The sequence below is a fragment of the Thamnophis elegans genome, chromosome 4, assembly GCF_009769535.1.
Source record: "Thamnophis elegans isolate rThaEle1 chromosome 4, rThaEle1.pri, whole genome shotgun sequence".
NCBI classification, from domain to species: domain Eukaryota; kingdom Metazoa; phylum Chordata; class Lepidosauria; order Squamata; family Colubridae; genus Thamnophis; species Thamnophis elegans.
Genome location: NC_045544.1, coordinates 103,243,460 through 103,262,472, shown reverse-complemented (window position 1 = coordinate 103,262,472; position 19,013 = coordinate 103,243,460). Strand labels below are relative to the sequence as shown.

The window sequence follows — 19,013 nt, the reverse complement described above, 5'->3', positions numbered from 1 at the left end:
ATTCAACTTTGTTCTTTGCAAGATATTTTTTAAAAATTAATCATGTATGGAACATTTCACGTTTGATAAATTGCATCATCATCACTTTTTCATTCACTCCTCTGGCCTGCTAGCTGTTTGGTCTAGTGGTTAAGGCACTAGACTAGAAACTAGGGAACTGGGAGTTCTAGTCACATGGTACACAAAAAAGCCAGCTTGGTGACTTTGGCTTTGTTACTTTCTTTCAGTCCAACCACTTTCCCAGATTGTTGAGAAAATAGGAGGAGAAAGAAGTATTAGATATTTTTGTTTCCTTGAGTTATTTATAAAAATAATAAAAATGGGATATAAATAAATAAAATATTAAAATCAGAACTATTTAGTCATTTTTTTTCCGTTCTGCAAAGATACTAGCTTGAAATCACATTTGAAGTAGCAGATACATATTTTTATGACAGTATATATTATGAACAATTATTCAGTGATGGAGAAGGAAATTTGGTACATTCTAGGAGTTATATTCTCATAAAGTTTAGTGCCAGTATTCAAAACAGATTGAGTGGAATCCTGTTTAATGGAGCTTCATTTACAGATAGATGAAAAATTGTACATAAGAAAGAAAAAGGGAGAATTGCCCCTCAAAAAAAGGGTTTGAATCATATTTTTTATAAAGGGCTTCTGGGAAAAAGCAATACAAGACAATATTGCCAATTATTTATTTATTTAAAATATTTAGTAATTTTAATATAGCCACTCGACTTTTATCAAACTCTGAACAGCTTCCAACTATTTAAAAACCCCTCAATATATCATTAATACTTACATATATGTTACATATGGATGAATACAAAATATAGGGGCTTACAATCTAGAATAGACTATTGAATCTTTAATTTATGTAGGAAATATACCATCAATCTGTATGAGGGTATGATGAAGACTGGACGTGATGGTTTCGAGTAATGAATTCTGGGAAGTCAAGAGTCTGAAGCTTGGCTCAGGTTCAAGAATCCCTTTATTGAGTACATCATATCAGTACTTAGAAAGATGAAACTATTCTAAATTATTTCCATGTATAGGGATAGTTAAAAGAATAGTATTTCCTCATTCCCCCCTAAGTCTCTCAGGTCACATGGGCCAATCTGTCCAGTTGTTGGTTCCCGCCCAGCTCTGACAGGTGTCTGATGACATGACTTTGGTTGACCTGCTGGCTGGTAGAAGTTATGACTAGCCAGCGGAGGCATCACATTCCTAAGTCCCCACCCCCTCCTGAATGACAACCAAGAAATGAAGCAAAATTAAGCGTCGTTCCAGTTGAAGTCATTTTGCAAGTTGATACTGCCATTGAAATATGAAGATTTTTTTTACATATTCACTTTATTATTTTTTATTTACATTTATCCAATTATGATTCAAAAATTCTAGTAATTTAGAATTTCAAATATGGGTACAACATAGCGCAAGTATGTTCCATGTAATCTTGAGTGATTTGTTTCTGCCTATACTTCTATTAATTAATCAGGGAAAACAAGTAAATATTTGGGTTGGGAGGATTTTAGTGGCAGGTAGAAACTTATTCAGATCCTTCTGGTCAGACATCTGGGAGGTACAGATAATCCTTGATTTATGACATTATGACAATATCTGAGCCTGGAATTATGGTCATAAGTCATTGTGATCATAAAATGAGGCATCACTAACCACACATGGTTTTTTGACATTTTTGGCAGTAACTATTAAAGCACAGTGTCAAACCCTCAGCATTATTGTTGCTGTCACATGACATTTCACAATGTTTTCCCCTAATGGCCTGTGCATGACGCATCCGTCCGCAGGTGGTCAGTTTGACACTCCTGTATTAAAGGAATCAATTTTCCCTAATGGAGTGTTTTTGCCAGAAACAGAAACTGACAAAAAAAGCAAATAGCAATTATATGACTGTAGGACACTCTAAACAGTTGTAAAGGTGAATTGGTTGCCAAGCACCCAAAATTCAATCATATGGGCATGGTGTGAGTGTGGCTGTTGCAACTTTGAAAACTGGTTGTAAGTAGCTTGGGGGGGGTCTGTTGTAATTCAAATGATTGTTAAGCAACCTGTTGAAAGTCAAAGATTATCTGTACTCATTACAAAATGTAATGAGGAGAAATAAAAGGTAATTATTTCTGTATGCTATTATGACGTTATTTTACATTTCTGGGAAGAATAGGGTCATCAGTATATGTTATCTTGGCTGCAAAAATCCAGACAACCATTAAATATCAATTAAGCTATATAGAAAAGAAAAACTAATTCTGATGAGCTCGTTTAGATTTTGGCATCTCTAGGAAAGACCCACATGCAAAACCTTTCTACATATAGAAAGTAAGAGAATCCAATGTGCAAAGTGCAAACCCAATGCACACTTAATGCTGGAATATAATCCTGTTGCACTTTACTCTAAAGGTTCTGTGTGGTGCAATAAAATCCTCCTCCACTCTCAACCTCAATTTGAGTTATGACATTCAACTGTTTTTATTATCCTTTTAAATGTCTCTTTTGAATGGTTATCAATATACACATGGAGAAAAACTATATTTAAACACCATTCAAAAGTATCTGGAAGCTTCAATTGGTGCCGAATGCAATCGTGCAAGCAGTTATGTGAGTCCTAGAGCAGCACATGTTACACCTTTAAAGCCCTTCACAGTATGGGACTGTGCTGTTTGCAGTTCTTCTATTGTTGGTTGCATTAGTGCATCCACTAGATCTGTCAGAGTTGGCACATTGTGAGTACCATTCTCTAGGGATCTTCATTTGGTGGATTCCAGGAGAAGTTCCCTCTCTGCTATGGCAACCACTTTATGGAACATTGCTCCCCCAGAAATTACATTAGCTCCATCTCTTTTCATAAGCCATCAATAGTTACCTTGTGGTAAGATGGGCAGCCAATCAATCAATCAATCAATCAATCTTTTGCAAAACCCTAAAAGTTTTGGCTAGATTGTCAGGATTGGGACTGCCAGGCAACAGGAAACCTGTACAGATGGCTCCATTGTGGAGGTAGCCATTTTTATTCTCCCTCTCCTGTGGTTGTATCTTTCATTTTTATCATACTTATCAATGAGGTTTTTTTACATTGTACACCTTTGATTTTAGTCATTGTTTTATTTGATAGTTGTCCACCATGCTGAGTTGCCTTCAGTGGGATGGGCAGCTATATTTGATTAACAGTTGATTAATCAATACATTTGATTAATCAATAAATTAAATAAATAAGAGAAACAATAAAAAGCGAAAAGGGGGGGGAACAGAAGAGTGTCTCTCCAAAATCCAGATTCCATCTCTAACATCTCCAAGAAGGATAAAACAAGACATTGCCTTTGTGAAATCCTGTAGAAATAATGTTGGTCAGTGTTTATAACTATTTGACAGATTCTTTCTTTCTTCTGTTCTTCCAAATTATCCAATCATGGAAATGATTAATATGTTTTGACTGTCACAGATCATCTTATTTCCCCCCACACACACCCCAAAAATAGGATGGTTGAAGCATTCAGTACAAGGAGACTTTGGGTTATGATAGCAGTTGGGACTGGGATTGCCCTCACTAAACAATATAGTTATAAAGTGTGATTTCTTGTGATTGTGTAACTTTCCGATGACAAAGCCAGGCAGTCCCAGTTGCTGTCATAACCCCAAGATGTAGGTATTGTTAAGCAGAAGAGGCATAAAGAACATGTGGTGGGGAAGTGTGAGGGCAAGCTAAGGGAGGAAAGAGAATTAGATATGCTTCCAGCCTTGAGTTATTTATAAAAATAATAAAGGAAGGATAATCTCTTTAGCAAGGCCAGTAGCTTCGGACTGAATTTTTGATCCATTCTGAGTGCTGAGTACTGGTATCCTCAGGATATCCACTGACAGAGGCTTTTAGTTCTGCTCTTTTTCTTAAAATTTCTTAAAATCCAGTGTCTTGCCTGTTCAACTGGAATGAGCAATTAATGCTAGCAGGACAGAGCAGTTATAACTTCCATTGCTTTCTTGCTGGTTTGTTGGCCAGCAGTAAAAAAAATGATGATAAGGAAAATTATGATGATTCATGAAAGGAACAGAGTTTTTTGAAGATGTGTTTTGAAAGACCTTCTGAAATCCGGAGATGATATTGAGGGGGAAATGTGACACACTGTACATAGTAAATGTAACATTGTATGAATAGCATTACAAGTGAAACCATATGATATCTGTGTAAGTTTCAAATGTGATGGAATTTATTAAGAACTGAAATGAAGTAAAGTCCTATTTCTTTTCTATATGGACATTCATAAGATATAAATATTAAAGAGATATTAGGATCAAATATGATTAATTCTGACTGATCTGTCTTGTGATTTGTCAACTTTTGTTTCTCTTCCTAATTGACCTCCTATGTTTTGGTTATCAATTGATTAATTTATGCTTGCTTGTATTATATGAAACCAAATTCAGTCCAGCAAGCACAAATATAGTTTGCCAAAAGATTGACAGTAACTCTGTTATAATCATCTCAGGCAGAAGTATAGCCTTAAAGTAAGCTAGCTCTTACTGTAAATTCATATCACCTCTACTTAAATTAGTTTGATCTGTTGGATACTACTTGTTTGCCAGTTTCTATTCTCTATTGTATGTCATGATCACACTAATATTGGGTTATGTACATTTATGTTATCTCATTTTAAAATGACCTGTGGGGTTAAGAATTCTTGTTTGACTCTACGTGTGATTGTAATTCACACAACCATTTATATTGCACTCCTGTACACCATTTGATGTAGCAGGCTAAACACAACTCACAAACCATTAACAATTTATTCCCATAACTGTGTATTCCATGTTCAATATTTATTGCCCATCTGGATTTAAAAAATCAAAGTTATTAAAAAACTGGCCATTTTGTTTTTCAAATAGTACAATTTTAAAATATGCAGTATATGATAACACTCAGTAAAATACATGGGTGATGTAATTATTCTTGTAGAAGGTTTAGCTCAAACCAATTTACCAAATTTAGAACCAGAGAGTATTTTAAATTAGGGTTCCATTTTAATTTTAATGTTTAACAGCTCTGCTTCTCCTGTGTCTTTAATCTGTAGGTAGAGCCATTTAATAGATGAAGTACTGTGTAGTACAAAGATGAATAATATAAAAAGGTCATCTTGAACAAAGCAAAGCAAACAAAAAATCACAGGAGCAGAGAAACTAAGAAAACAAAACCAAATAAACAGCTCTTATCTTTTCTAATGCAAGAACATTTCTAATGAAATATGTAAGGATAATAAATAGGATTTCTTGACTTTGAGTTTTCCATTTGGTTTTCCTTTAGCTCCTGAATAGTTTTTTTACCCTCTTGGAAAAGGATTTAAATCCAGAGGATGAACCCTTCAGATAAACTTGAATCCCAGCAGCTTTCTCTCTTGCTCAGTTTAAAATTTTGTTCATGTAGAAAATTCAATGCCTGACTGATCTAAAAAAAATTATGACAGCTGAATCCAGATACAGCAGAGGCCCATTTAATTATCAAACTCTCCTTTCATTTGAGAAATGGCATGTTTTGTTTTTCTTCCATATTGTGTGGGATTCCCTTTTCCTTTTAATTGAAGAAACACTGCTTCCCTTTGCTTCGGGTCTCCCCTGCCCTGCTTCCTTTTGGATAATAGCAATGGATCACTTGCATGTGGTGTTTGATGCCTTGCATGATGCTAACATGCAAAGGCAAGTTCCAGTCTGCATGCTGCTTAATGAATGTTTTTCCCCTTTCTCTCCTTCCTTGTTATGTGCTTTCAGAAGACAACTATGTGAAAGGTGGGTGATTTCTATCTTATTTTTTAAGCTCTGTTCTTTCCTTGCATATCCCTTCTCTTTAGTGTTTTGCCTCCAGGTTAGTGTTTATAATGATACATCTTATCATTAAAACGGTAAGTTTATTTTGTTCTTCCTTTATGAGAATGTTGAAATCTTAAGATCAGGCTTCTGGAAATTTCCCTGCTACCCACCCTCACCCGCCAACTGAAAATTCACTGCTAAAATGCAAATGATATCTTGGTTTAATTGGGGAAAGTAGAAGTCAAGTACCACATATTTGTGCTTTGTAAACTTATTAAGTGGTTGACTTCATATACAAGTTGCTTTAATGAATTATAACATGATAACCAAATAAAGTCCAATTTTATATTTTAAAAAATTCTAATCAACATATTATATCTCAAACTAAGGCAACAATTAAGAAACTATCCTGGATATACATAAGAATTTATATGGTTCCCTATTTTTTCCCTTTAAAAATTGGTCATAGTATACTATAGTATACTAGAAATACTATATATTAATTCAAAATATATTATAAGCCTTTCTTATAAGCATAGAGTTCAATTTTAACTTTGACATTAAGGAACTGCTTCAAGAAAGAGGAAAGGGGAAATTTCCCTTCTACATTTCCAGAAACTTTCATGACTTTACATTTTTTAATGAAATCAAGCAGAGGAAAAACAACAATAAGAAAAACAAAACTGAATTCACTGCATTCTCTGTGGTTACATGATAATATTTTGGATTATTGCTTATATTACTGTGGTTAGGAGTGTATATACTACTATTGGATAGAGAGGATGTGATTTAGTTTTATTACTTTACATGGTAGAGGCAGGACATGATCCATATTCAAGATAATGGATCATATTCTCAAATTGTTCACACTAGTTTCTAGTTTTGCAAGAAGGGCTATTCATTTGTGTATTTAATACAATAATACAATAGCAGAGTTGGAAGGGACCTTGGAGGTCTTCTAGTCCAACCCCCTCCCTAGGCAGGAAACCCCTATATAGTTCCAGACAGATGGCTATCCAAAATCTGCTTAAATACTTCCAGTGTTGGGGCATTCACAACTTCTGGAGGCAAGCTATTCCACTGATTAATTGTTCTAACTGTCAGGAAACTTCTCCTCAGTTCTAAGTTGCTTCTCTCCTTGATTAGTTTCCACCCATTACTTCTTGTTCTACCCTCAGGTGCCTTGGAGAATAGTTTGACTCCCTCTTCTTTGTGGCAACCCCTGAGATTTTGGAACACTGCTATCATGTCTCCCCTAGTCCTTCTTTTCATTAAACTAGACATAGCCAGTTCCTGCAACCGTTCTTCATATGTTTAGTATCCAGACCCCTAATCATCTTTGTTGCTCTTCTCTGAACTCTTTCTAGAGTCTTCACATCTGTCCTACATTGTGGTGACCAAAACTGAATGCAGTATTCCAAGTGTGGCCTAACCAAGGCATTATAAAGTGGTATTAACACTTTACATGATCTTGATTCTATCCCTCTGTTTATGCAGCCTAGAACTGTGTTGGCTTTTTTGGCAGCTGCTGCACACTGCTGGCTCATATTTAAATGGTTGTCCACTAGGACTCCAAGATCCCTCTCACAGTTACTACTATTGAACAAGGTATCACCTATACTGTACCTGTGTATTTCATTTTTCTTGCCTAAATGTAGAACCTTACTCTTTTCACCATTGAATTTCATTTTATCAGATAGTGGCCAATCTTCAAGTTTGTCAATATCCTTCTTTATCTTAAGCCTGGAGTGTTGGCTATTCTGGCCAGCTTGGTGTCATCTGCAAATTTGATGAGTTCCCCATTTATTCCTTCATCCAAATCATTGATGAAGATGTTGAAGAGTACTGGGCCTAAAACAGAGCCTTGGGGTACTCCACAGCATACTTCCCTCTATGTAGATGCAGTTCCATTGAGGACTGTACGTTGAGTGCGGTTGGTCAGCCAGTTACGGATCCATCTGGTGGTGATGCTGTCCAACCCACATTCTTCTACTTTACCTTGTAGTATGTTATGGTCTACTTTATCAAATGCCTTACTGAACCAAGTAAACTATATCGATGGCATTCCTCTGGTCCACTAATTTTGTCACTTTGTCAAAGAATGCAATAAGATTAGTCTGGCATGATCTGTTTTTGACAAACCCATTTTGGCTTTTGGCTATTACTTTGTTTACTTATAGGTGTTCGCTAATTCATTGCTTGATTATCTTTTTCAGAATTATTCCTGGTATTGAGGTCAGGCTGATAGGTCTATAGTTTCCTGGATCTATTTTTTCCCTTTTTTGAGATGGGAACCACATCAGCTCTTTTCCAGTCCTCTGGCAGTTCCCTGGTGCTTCAGGATCTCTGAAAGATATAGTTCAGTGGTTCTGAGATCTCATCTGTTAGTTCCTTCAGAACCCTGGGGTATAATCCATCCGATCCTGGTGACTTGAACTCATCTAGGGTAGACAGGTGCTCACTTACCATTTTCTTCCCTATTTCAACTTGTGTTCCTAATCTGATTTTTGTGGTGCTGTTTTTGATCGGTTGGACTGTTTTATCCCTTTGTGTAAAGACAGATGCAAAAAATGAGTTAAATATTTCTGCTTTCTCCCTGTTGCTTGTCACTTTCTTGCCACTTTCTCTGAGCAATGGACCAATTGTTTCATTAACCCTTTTCTTGTTTTTAACATATTGGAAGAAGCTTTTTTGTTATATTTTACTTTTGTGGCAAGCCTTTCATCATTGTGAGCCTTAGCTTTCCTTACTTCATCTTTACAGGCTCTGGCTATTTGCTGATATTCTGTCTTAGTAATGTCCCTTTCCACTTTTTATACTTAACTTTTTCGTCTTTCAATTTGTCAGAGAGTTCTTTATGCAGCCGTGCTGGTTTCTTTTGGGAACTGTTATTTTTCTTCTTCATTGGTATTGTGCTAGACTGAGCTTTTGTAATCTCATTTTTTCAAAATTTCCCAAGCTTCTTGAGTTGTTTTCCACTTAAGGATTCTCAACCATTAAATTCTTCCCAAGCTCTCTCTAAGTTTATTGAAATTAGCTCTCTTAAAATCCAAGCTTCTAGTTTGACTTTGTTCTACTACTTGTGTTTGCATAATGTTGAATTCCAATATTGCATGGTCACTTGCCCCCCAGAGTTCCTATGGCTTCAACACCTATCATTTCCTCTCTGTTAGTGAGAATTAAATCTAATATGGCCGATCACCTTGTTCTCTTCTCTACTTTTTGGGAAACAAAGTTGTCTACTAGATTCATTAGGAACCTGTTGGATCTTCCACTTGGTGCAGAGTTTGTTTCCCAGTTGATGTCAGGGTAGTTAAAATCTCCCATTACTATTGTGGTGTGCTTCCTACATACCTTAGTTAGCTAACTAGCAAAAAGTTCAACTACTTCCTCTGCTAGGTTGGGTGGCCTGTAGTATAGACCTATATCAATGTCATTTCCCCCCAAATCTTTAATATTGACCCAAATGCATTTATCACTTTGTTCATGAAATTTCATTTTTCTTATTCATTAGATGTATATTCCATTATTTTTCCATGAGTGTAAGATGGCATATGTAGCACTCTCATCTTTTTTTAAACAACATCCCTATGAATAGGTTATGCTGAGAGATTTACATTTTTAAAATCAATCACAACTAAGGATAGTCATGAACCTGAGTCTATCCAATCTCAGTTTAACATTTGAAATATTGTGTTTACAATGACTTTCAGTTGGCATTGAATTTAATTTATTCCAATATCACAAAAAATAAAATAAACATTGATTATTAATAAGTAGCATCTTTTTAACTATTGCCTCTTATACCACTATTCTCTCTCACATAATAAGGACTTCTGAGAATATGATTGTGATCCAAATTCCTTTAGATTGTGTACAATTTATTTTATTGAAATGGCAGAAAGAGACAGACTTGCTTTAATAAATATTTTAAAGAACATCTTCCAAAGCAAATAACAAAAAATAGCACATAATCTTGCTAAGTTAGTATATTGGTAAGTATATTTTTAGCTAATAAAACATCTATAAGTATGTGCAGATTCTGTAACTTTATGGAAAAGTTACAGCAGATTAGTGTTTTGTTTATCTGATGTTTACAGGGAATCTGATGAGCCACCTACCAAGGAGAAAACAGTATCCACCATCTGTTGTGGTCTAATTGTATTTTTGCCAATTGTGTAGCCCAGGCAGGAAGCAAAGGAGAGAAGGAACTCTTCTCTTGTGGACTACCAAAAACACCATATGGTTCATAAGTAATAGAAACAGAACCACTCCACTTCAGGAAAATGGCTTTAATAGTTATTGTAATATGTTCTAAAGAAAGATATGGCAGTTTAAGCAAAACCATGCCAACTATTTAATGAAAGGAAATGCCTTTGAAAACCCAATGAGGCAAACATGGAAGCTCATGGAAAATCAGCTGGCTTTTCATTGCACTCTGTGGGATCACTTCAGTAAAGAAGATTAAGAATTTTCTCCTTTAATCAATTTTTTTAACCTAATTATTCATAAGGAAGAAAAAAAAAGATTCATGCTACTATTCATGTGTTGCAAAATAGTGTCTGAAGAACATTTGTAGTTAGGATGAATTTGCAGAGCCAGACATTGATGTTTACATATTCTCACTTATTGTATCACTTACATCCATACACATTTATTCATATATAAGCTTGCTTATATGTGATCTCCTTCCATTTCCGTCTGCTACCTTCATCAACATGTCTATCATCTAATGAGAAAAAAGTAACCAACAAAGAGAAGATCAGCAGAACTTAAAACCGCCAAGTAACATCATCCTTGTGGTTCAACAATTACAAGTAGTTCCTGATTTACAATCCCATTTTGGACCAGATTTTCCATTGCTAAGGAAGCCAGTTAAGTTAGCCACAATTGATTTTATGACCTTTTTTGGCCATGATTGTTAAATAAATCACTGCAGTTACTATGGGAATTATGTGGTCATTAAGCAAATCCAGCTCCCTCCCTCCCCCTTGTGGCTTTGATTTGCTTCCTCTGACTTTGTCACAAGCCAGATGCGAAAGTAGCAAATGGCAATCACTTGACCCTGGGATGCTGCCATTGTAGTAAAAACTTGCGGTTTGTCAAGTTTCTGAAGTTTAATCATGTGACTATGGCAGTTCTGCAATAGTTTTAACTGCAATGGTTGTAAGCAGAGGTGGGTTGCTCCCAGTTTGGCCTGGTTCAGCCAAACCAGTAGTGGTGATGGCAGGAGGCTCCACTCACCCGCCCAGATGCTTCTGCGTATGCACAGAAGCATTGCATGCGAGCACGCATGTAAGCACGAATGAACCAGTAGTAAACAGGTTAGCAAACCACCACTGGTTGTAAGTAACTTTTTTCAGTGCCATTGTAACTTCAAATGGTTGTAGGCAATGACTACCTCACTTCCTGTTTAAACTGGGAGAGGAGAAAACACAATTAGCAAACAAGTTAATCTCTTTAAGTACAGGTAATCCTTGATTTACAGCCACAGTTGAGCCCAAAATTTCTATTGCTATGCAAAAGAAGTTGCTAAGTGAATTTTGTCCCATTTTATCACCTTTCTTTCCAGAGTTTCTAAGTGAATCACTGCAGTTGTTAAGTGAATCTGGCTTCCTCAGATGTGCTTTGGGTTTGGAGAGGAATCCTGTCATTGTTTCCCAAATCCTAGACCCTATAGAAATATCTGTGATTCCATCTACAGTCTAACAGTGCCGGAGCAGAGGGCATGGCATGGGAAGAAATTGAGGGAAGCACTGATGCTGAATGAGTCAAAGCCTTCATGGTAATTCAGCATGTCCAAGAATTGGTTTAAAACTAGGCAAACCCCAACCCATAAGGAAAAAAATAAACAAATAAATGATTCAAAATGGCAAAATGATGGTAAATTAGACTTCCTGACTTTTTCCCTGCCAGCCTGTTACCAACAGAGCACTTAAAATATTAGAGACTTTGACATTCAGGTTATCTGTGAGGTCAGGCAGAAACACTCTCTCAATCAACCATCTGCATAGGTTGATTACAGAATTTACATCCTAATTAAGTGATTGTTTTCAAAACTGATTAAAAATCCATCTAGAGAAGAAAAATTAGGTTATGTAGTGGTACACATTTCAGTGTGAACTGGTATGAATGAGATCAATCAAAATTCTTTATACGTAACCATGTGTATAATTGCAGATATTCACACACAGCAAAAGTAATATCCAAGCAAAGTGTTCATGGCCTAATAGAGCAGTGCATAAACATTAAAAGCTGATGCATGTCAAAACTGATCAAGGTTAATATACCAAAATGATTTCGCTATGTGAGGCAATGAAGCCTATTTTAGCCTTTCCCCTAAAGATCATTCTTTTGTTTTAATTATAACTACACTTTCTCTGATTACATTTATAACAACTACTCTGAAAATAAGACCTCCCCAGATAATAAGCCCAATTGGGCTTATTAATAAGCCCAATTGGGCTTTTGAGTGCATATGCTAAAATAATCCCTTCCCTGAAAATAAGTCCTCCCCGAAAATATTGCAACACAGCAGCAGCCATGAGGTGACCACACTCCCTGCCTCCTGCACCTCAAAAATAATAAGACCTCCCCAAAAATAATGGCACATGCTTATTTCAGGGGGTCAAAAGAAAATAAGACCTGTCTTATTTTCAGGGAAACACTATAGACATAGATGATATAGATGATATATATATAGATATAGATATAGATATAGGTATAGATATAGATATAGATAGATATAGATATAGATATAGATATAGATATAGATATAGATATAGATATAGATATAGATATAGATATAGATATAGATATAGATATAGATATAGATATAGATATAGATATAGATACCTTTCTCTCATCCTCATTTTGGTAACATTCTCTTACTTTCTTTAAATTTGTCTTACTTCTTCATTCTATCAGGCATCTTTTTCCTACTTCTCATTAGAATATCACCACATACTACTGTGGTACTTGGTGTGAAGCAGAAGCCCAGCCTAGAGAAGATCACTATTTTAAACAAACCTTTGATGCCCAAGGCCAATAATTAGTTAATTTGGAAAGCTGAGAGGAAGAAGCTTGGAGCTTAAAACCTGGAGAATTGTAATTTCTTTGCTTTACATTTGGCAGTCAATTGTTGTTTAAGGCTTCATTCTTGTCTGCAACACAGCTTCTAATCTAGGCAGATTTATCTGGGACTTTTCCATCTAGTTTAGTCGAAAGGTGAACTAAGGGTTAAGAAGTGCCTAGAGATCTGAGCCAAGTGTGAAGTCTGACACTTTATAACACAATCCTCTTTATTCATTTGCAAACAGTCTGTATTACTTTTTCTTTCATTCTCCTTCCATTCATTTTGTTTAAATTATTTTTCATAAAGGGTTTGTACCATTTCTTCCTGTCATTGTTCTTCATTCACTTCAGTTTTTTCTACTTTTCTCTCTTTCTTTTTTCTAAGATCATTTTTCTCAGTATTAGTGTTTATACTGGCAAATAATGATCCGTTCCACAATCAGATCTTCTCATCCCTTTTGTCACCTTCACTGATTCTCCTAGTCTTTTATCATAAACAAGTAAATTAATCATGCTTTTACAGTGTATGTAATAATACAGTGTATGTAAGTATGAATAAAAAACATTTAAAACTGGTATTAAAAAAACATTCTATTTGTTCGTCAAATACAGGTAGTCCTCGACTTACAACCGTTTACTTAGTGACTGTTATAAATGTTAACAGGTCTGAAAAAAGTGACTTATGATTATTTTTCATACTTACAACCATTGCAGCATCTATGAGACACATGATCAAAATTCAGATGCTTTGCAACTGTTATATATTTATGACACTTAGACTCCCAGGCAGTGTTAGGTTTCCATTTTCTTACTACTGGTTCGCTCATGCGCACACGCACGCTCATGCACAATGCTTCTGTGCATGCACAGAAGCATCCAGGCGGGTGAGTGGAACCTCCCACCACTGTCACTACCAGTTCACCCAATCCGGGCCTAACCAGAAGCCTCTTGTCTCAGGGTCATGTGATCTGTTTTTGTGACCTTCTGTGGCAAATGTGGCAAGAAAGGTCATAAAATGGGGCAAATTCACTTAAGAAATGTTTCCCTTAGCAACAGAAAATTCAGGCTTAATTGTGGTCACAAATTGAGGACTAAATGTAATCAATGTTCTAATTTATTCCTGGATCTCCAAATGGCATTCTAATTTCACTCTTCTTGTTTCTAGCCCCAGGAGGGCGAACCAATGACACGTTGCCCTGTCAGCTGGCCAGCCTTTTTTAAAGCCATTTTCCCCGTCCCCAGGCTCCAGAGACTTTATAGGAGCATGGAGAGGGCAAAAAGAGCCTCCCCCACCCCCTCCAGAGGCTCTCCAGAGGCTTCAGGATCTTCCCTGAAGCCTCCAGAGCACAAAAAACCGGCCCTGTGGGTAAATTGGAAGTTTGGGAATGGACTGTCGGTTTGCTCGGAGGGTTGGTTTAAGGTCCCAGAGGCTTCAGGAACCTTCAGAAGGCTTCCCTGAAGCCTCCAGAGGACTAAAAACCATCCTACGAACAAACCGGAGGGTTTGTTGCCCTTCGGAGGCTTCAGGGAAGCCTCCTGAAGGTCCCTGAAGCCTCCGGAGAGCTTAAACCAATACTATGAGCAAACCAGAAGTGACTTCTGGTTTGCTTGTAGGGTTGTTTTCTTGCCCTTTGGAGGCTTCAGGGAAGCCTCCTGAAGGTCCCTGAAGCATCAGGAGGGCTTCCAGGGTGGGGGGGGGGGGAAGCTGTTTTCACCCTCCCCAGGCTCCATGGGAAGAGTGCCTCTCATGCGTGCATAAGCACTGGGGGGTTTGCACATTGCATTATGGGTGCAGCACGCTCACACATGACCCCCCTACGTTCCCTTCTTATGGTACGCGAGCCAAAAAAGGTTCACCATCGCTGTTCTAACCCATTGCTTCATATCATGTATCCTCATTGCATTCATTCAAAATGTTTCAATGAAGTTCTTTCATCCTTCACTGAATTATAACATGCAACATCCATGCATCCATACACATATGCAAAAAACCTTACCTTTGCCATACATTTGAGTACTTACCTTCATAATTAAGTCTATATTTTCTTTTCTTTTATGCCTTCATAAAAATAACTGTATGTGATCAAATCACTTTGAATAATATCTTCCTTATTTTTTCTTAGTTTCAGAGGCAATTATTTTGTTTTTTTCTCTCTATTTGTTTAGTTAATTCATTTTATTTATCATGTACTTTTTTAATACCAAGTTACAACTTGCATGATCATCAGCACAGGACTCTTGAATATTTTACTCCATTGGTCGTTGATTATGGCTTTGATTAACCAAGACGTTTACATTTTACTCAATAAAATAAAGACAATGTAGCAAAGTTAGCAGGTTAATTGTCCTCATGCTATATGCAACAATTATTATTAAGAGTTTCATTGGACACAGTAAGAAGTATTCGTATGTCAATGCTTCATACATACTTAGCTACATTTTAAAACAAAAAAAGAGTTAAAAGTTGCACATTTTTAAAAAATTCAGTTTGACATTATTATGGTCACAGACCAATGTACAGATATATAGTTAACAGATAACACAGGCAATATACAATTCAGATACAATAAACTAATATAATTTTTAAAAACCATATTAATTTTTATGTTATCTACCTGAATAAGAATAATATTGTGAGAGTAAAATGTGAGAATAAATTCTAATATTCAAAATTCCATTTATGAAAGGAAACGTAGCATATTCATTCATTATTTATTTATTTATTTATTTATTTTGTATAACCATCCATCTCAATCCAGTAATTCTGGGTGGTAAATAATCATAAAACCAATTAAATTGGTATCAGCATAAACATAGCCCTTCACATACTTGAAGGACACCACTAGGTCTTTAGGGCCTTCCAAAAGATCAGCAGGGCTGGGACCATCCTAATTTCAGGAGGGTGTTTAAGAAGGCAGGCACTATGCAGAAAAACATGACTTTTGGTCTTTGTTAGCTGACATGACTTGGTCAGTGCATGCACAAGGTGTATACCCATCCTGCTAGACAGGATTGGATGAATAAAAACAAATGGAAGAAGTCCTTCAGGTAACTCTGTCCTATGCCATAAAGGACTTAGGTACCAGTATCTAGAATTCCATCTGAAAACACAATAGCAACCAATGCAATCCCTGAAGGAAAGATGATACATTGCTGAATAGCTGACACCATTTGCAACCCATGCAACTGCCTTCTTACCAGCTGAAATTCTTAAATGCTCATCAAGGGCAGTACCATATAGAGTGCATTGCAATAATCCAAATGAGAGGTCATGAGCCCTCTAATCTAGGAATCAAAGCTACTGGCACCAAGCCCAAAGGCAGTCTTAGTAACAGCAACCATCTGCTGTTCCAGCAGGAGTCATGAGCCCAAGAAGATGCCCAGATTGTGCATCAGGTCCATTTGAGACAGTGCCACTCCATCCCTTGAGCCAGAGATGGAAAAACCTTGGTACCAGAAAACCCAAGAACCTACAGCCACTCCATTTTGCTTGCTTTGAGCCAAAGTCCATTTTGCCCATCCAGTCTCCTACAGCCTCCAGGAACTGAGACAGGACTCAGGAAGCCCACGGGGAGGATATTAGCTGGGTATTATCAGCATATTAATGATACTCACCCCAAATCATCAGATCACCTCACTTAATGGCCACATATATATGTGAGATAAGGGGAAGAGACAATAAAACTCTGTGGGACACCACAAATCAGGAGTCATGTGCTGTACCTCTTCATTCTTATCATCATCACCTGGAACAAACCCCAGAGGGAGGAGAATTAGCACAGCACTGTGCCCTCTATTACCAATTCCTGAAGCCAGTCCAAAAGAACACTATGATTGAAGGCCGCTGAGAGGTCAAGAAGAGCAAAGATGGATACACTATCTCTCTCAAGCTCCTGCCAGAGATCATTCAGGAGCATAATCAACACTGTCTCAGTCTTAATTCCCAGCCTGAAAGTGATCCAGATAATCCATGTCATCTAAGCCCTTTGAATTTGCCATGAGACCACTTTCTCTACAACATTTCTTGGAGAAGAATAACTGAATATTTCTTATATTATACAATTTTGATAATTGTACTATTATAATTTCTAATGGTAGAAAGAACTTTAAATCTGCATAGGAAAGAAAATGCAGGAGGGGTGCATTTATGCAATAAATCCCATTGAGTTCTGTGGAATATAATCCAGAAAAAATACATTCTGTAGATATGTTTTGGATTTAATTTTAAGACTGCTTTTAACTTATTTGACAATAACGTCTGCTGCTTATAGTGGTATTTATTTGGAATAGATTCCTTTACAATAAAAACAGTTACTGTGATTATTGAGATAATTATGGAGAAGCAGGATTGATATTTGTAACAGAACCCAGTTTGTGGTGCAAATTTACTATATTGTTTAAAATTTTATTTCTTTCATTGATAATATGAAATTTACAATATGAACTCTGCTTATGAAAGCATTCTTAATTTAGGAGATCACATTACCTTTTTATTGCATATATGCTCAATTTTCTGTGTGAAGTAGAAACCGTAGTAAAGTTTAGAAATCTTACCTTCCAGTGAAAACCAGCATATTCCTTTTCAAACCTTACTTATATGAAGAAATGTTTAACAATGAAATGCATGAGACTGTATTTTATGACACTTCTGTCCTCTACCCAAAGGAATTGAATCTTATTTTATGGTTTTGTTTTTAAATGACTTATATTGAGGTGTTTATTTTGTCTAAAGTTAATTTCTATTAATGTTTGTAAAATTGAACATGATGCATATTTCTTTTAAGAGGATGGAAAATATAGTCCCCAATCCCACATTTGTTTCTTTAAGAAAATATAGCTTTTATGTTTAGAAAATTTGGTTGGTAAGGAATTGTATAACCTATAGTTCTTTATAATTTTGAAAAACAATAATTAAGAAGCAGACCTTAATTTTGGTGAATCAAAAGTGCAATTCATTTTCAGCTGGTCAAAGCAACTGATAACAAGGATTTCCCCTTCCTCTTTATACTCTACTGTTTTTCCATTTGCTGTATAATGATGATGATGATATCCAGAAATGTATTTATTTTAGGTTGAATGTTTCACACAAATAAGGAGATGTCCCTTGCATTTTCATTTCAATGTGATAAAGTAATTATTTTATTTAATTATTTGAAACGCTCATTTTCAATGAGAGGAAAAAGATCAGACCCAGCCCATTCTTCAGATTGACACTACTCCAGGTTCGGAAAAGAAAAAATAATAATAAAAAGAAACTATTTTATAACTGCAGGATGAAGCATCCATCTAGAAAAAAAAATGTGATCCAAGTATTTATGAGATTTATGAACAAATATTCTAGGAATTGGTTGAAGTTGAAATCATTTTCTTACTAATTTTGTCATTAAAACCCATTTTAATACTTAAAGAAAATAAAAGGTAATTCAGAAATATTGTGTTCAAATAGTAGTGCAATTGTCCCATTCCCACCTCCAAAAGAATTCCAACTGGTGGTTGAAACATGCTCCTTTAATTTTGCAGTATTATGCAAATACCTCACAGGAGACCAACACCTGTTATCAAAGAAATTTAAAAAGCCACTGTGACACTACCACCTTCCCTTGAACCCTTGTTCATTGCTGACTGTGCTCTTGTTTCCCTTTAAGGTCTGGCGCACTTGATGATGGGCGACCAAGGTATGGGTTCTGCTCCTTTTCCACTCTGCTTCAATCATTTTATTTTATTTTATAAAAGTCTTTGTTTATTTTTTGTGTAGCTGCTTCAAAGCCCATCATAAGAAATGATGGTCAAATGCTTGTGAGCTGTCTCAGGCTGTAAATAATCACACAGTCCTAGTTACATCTTTCGTTTCTCCCCCCCCCCTCTTTTGCACTGTGTGTCTATAAATAGATATATCTTATGTTGCTGTTATTTTTTTACTATTTGCTCCCTTTGTTCTATTTTTTATTGTTTCCCTCATCCCACTAACAATAAAATAATTGTTTAAAAGGGTGCCATTTCTAAAAATCATATTGAGAAATTGCTTTGAGTTTAAATATAATGTTGATCATAAATCTGAAATGCACTCTTCACATAGATATGAAAGAAAAAACTTGACTTATAACCCCACCCCACCCCCAAAA

At 36.1% G+C, this 19,013-nt stretch overlaps 1 protein-coding gene across 1 annotated transcript in view; it reads left to right on the top strand.

Annotated features, from left to right (window-relative positions):
* LOC116507757 (neurexin-1-like) overlaps positions 1-18,646 on the top strand; it is an 80,897-nt gene extending 62,251 nt beyond the window's left edge. The window contains exon 2 of the mRNA XM_032216084.1: positions 18,537-18,646. Within this exon, the coding sequence (XP_032071975.1) occupies positions 18,537-18,646 (110 nt within the window). The remainder of the gene's footprint in view (positions 1-18,536) is intronic.
* The last annotated feature ends 367 nt before the right edge of the window (positions 18,647-19,013 follow it).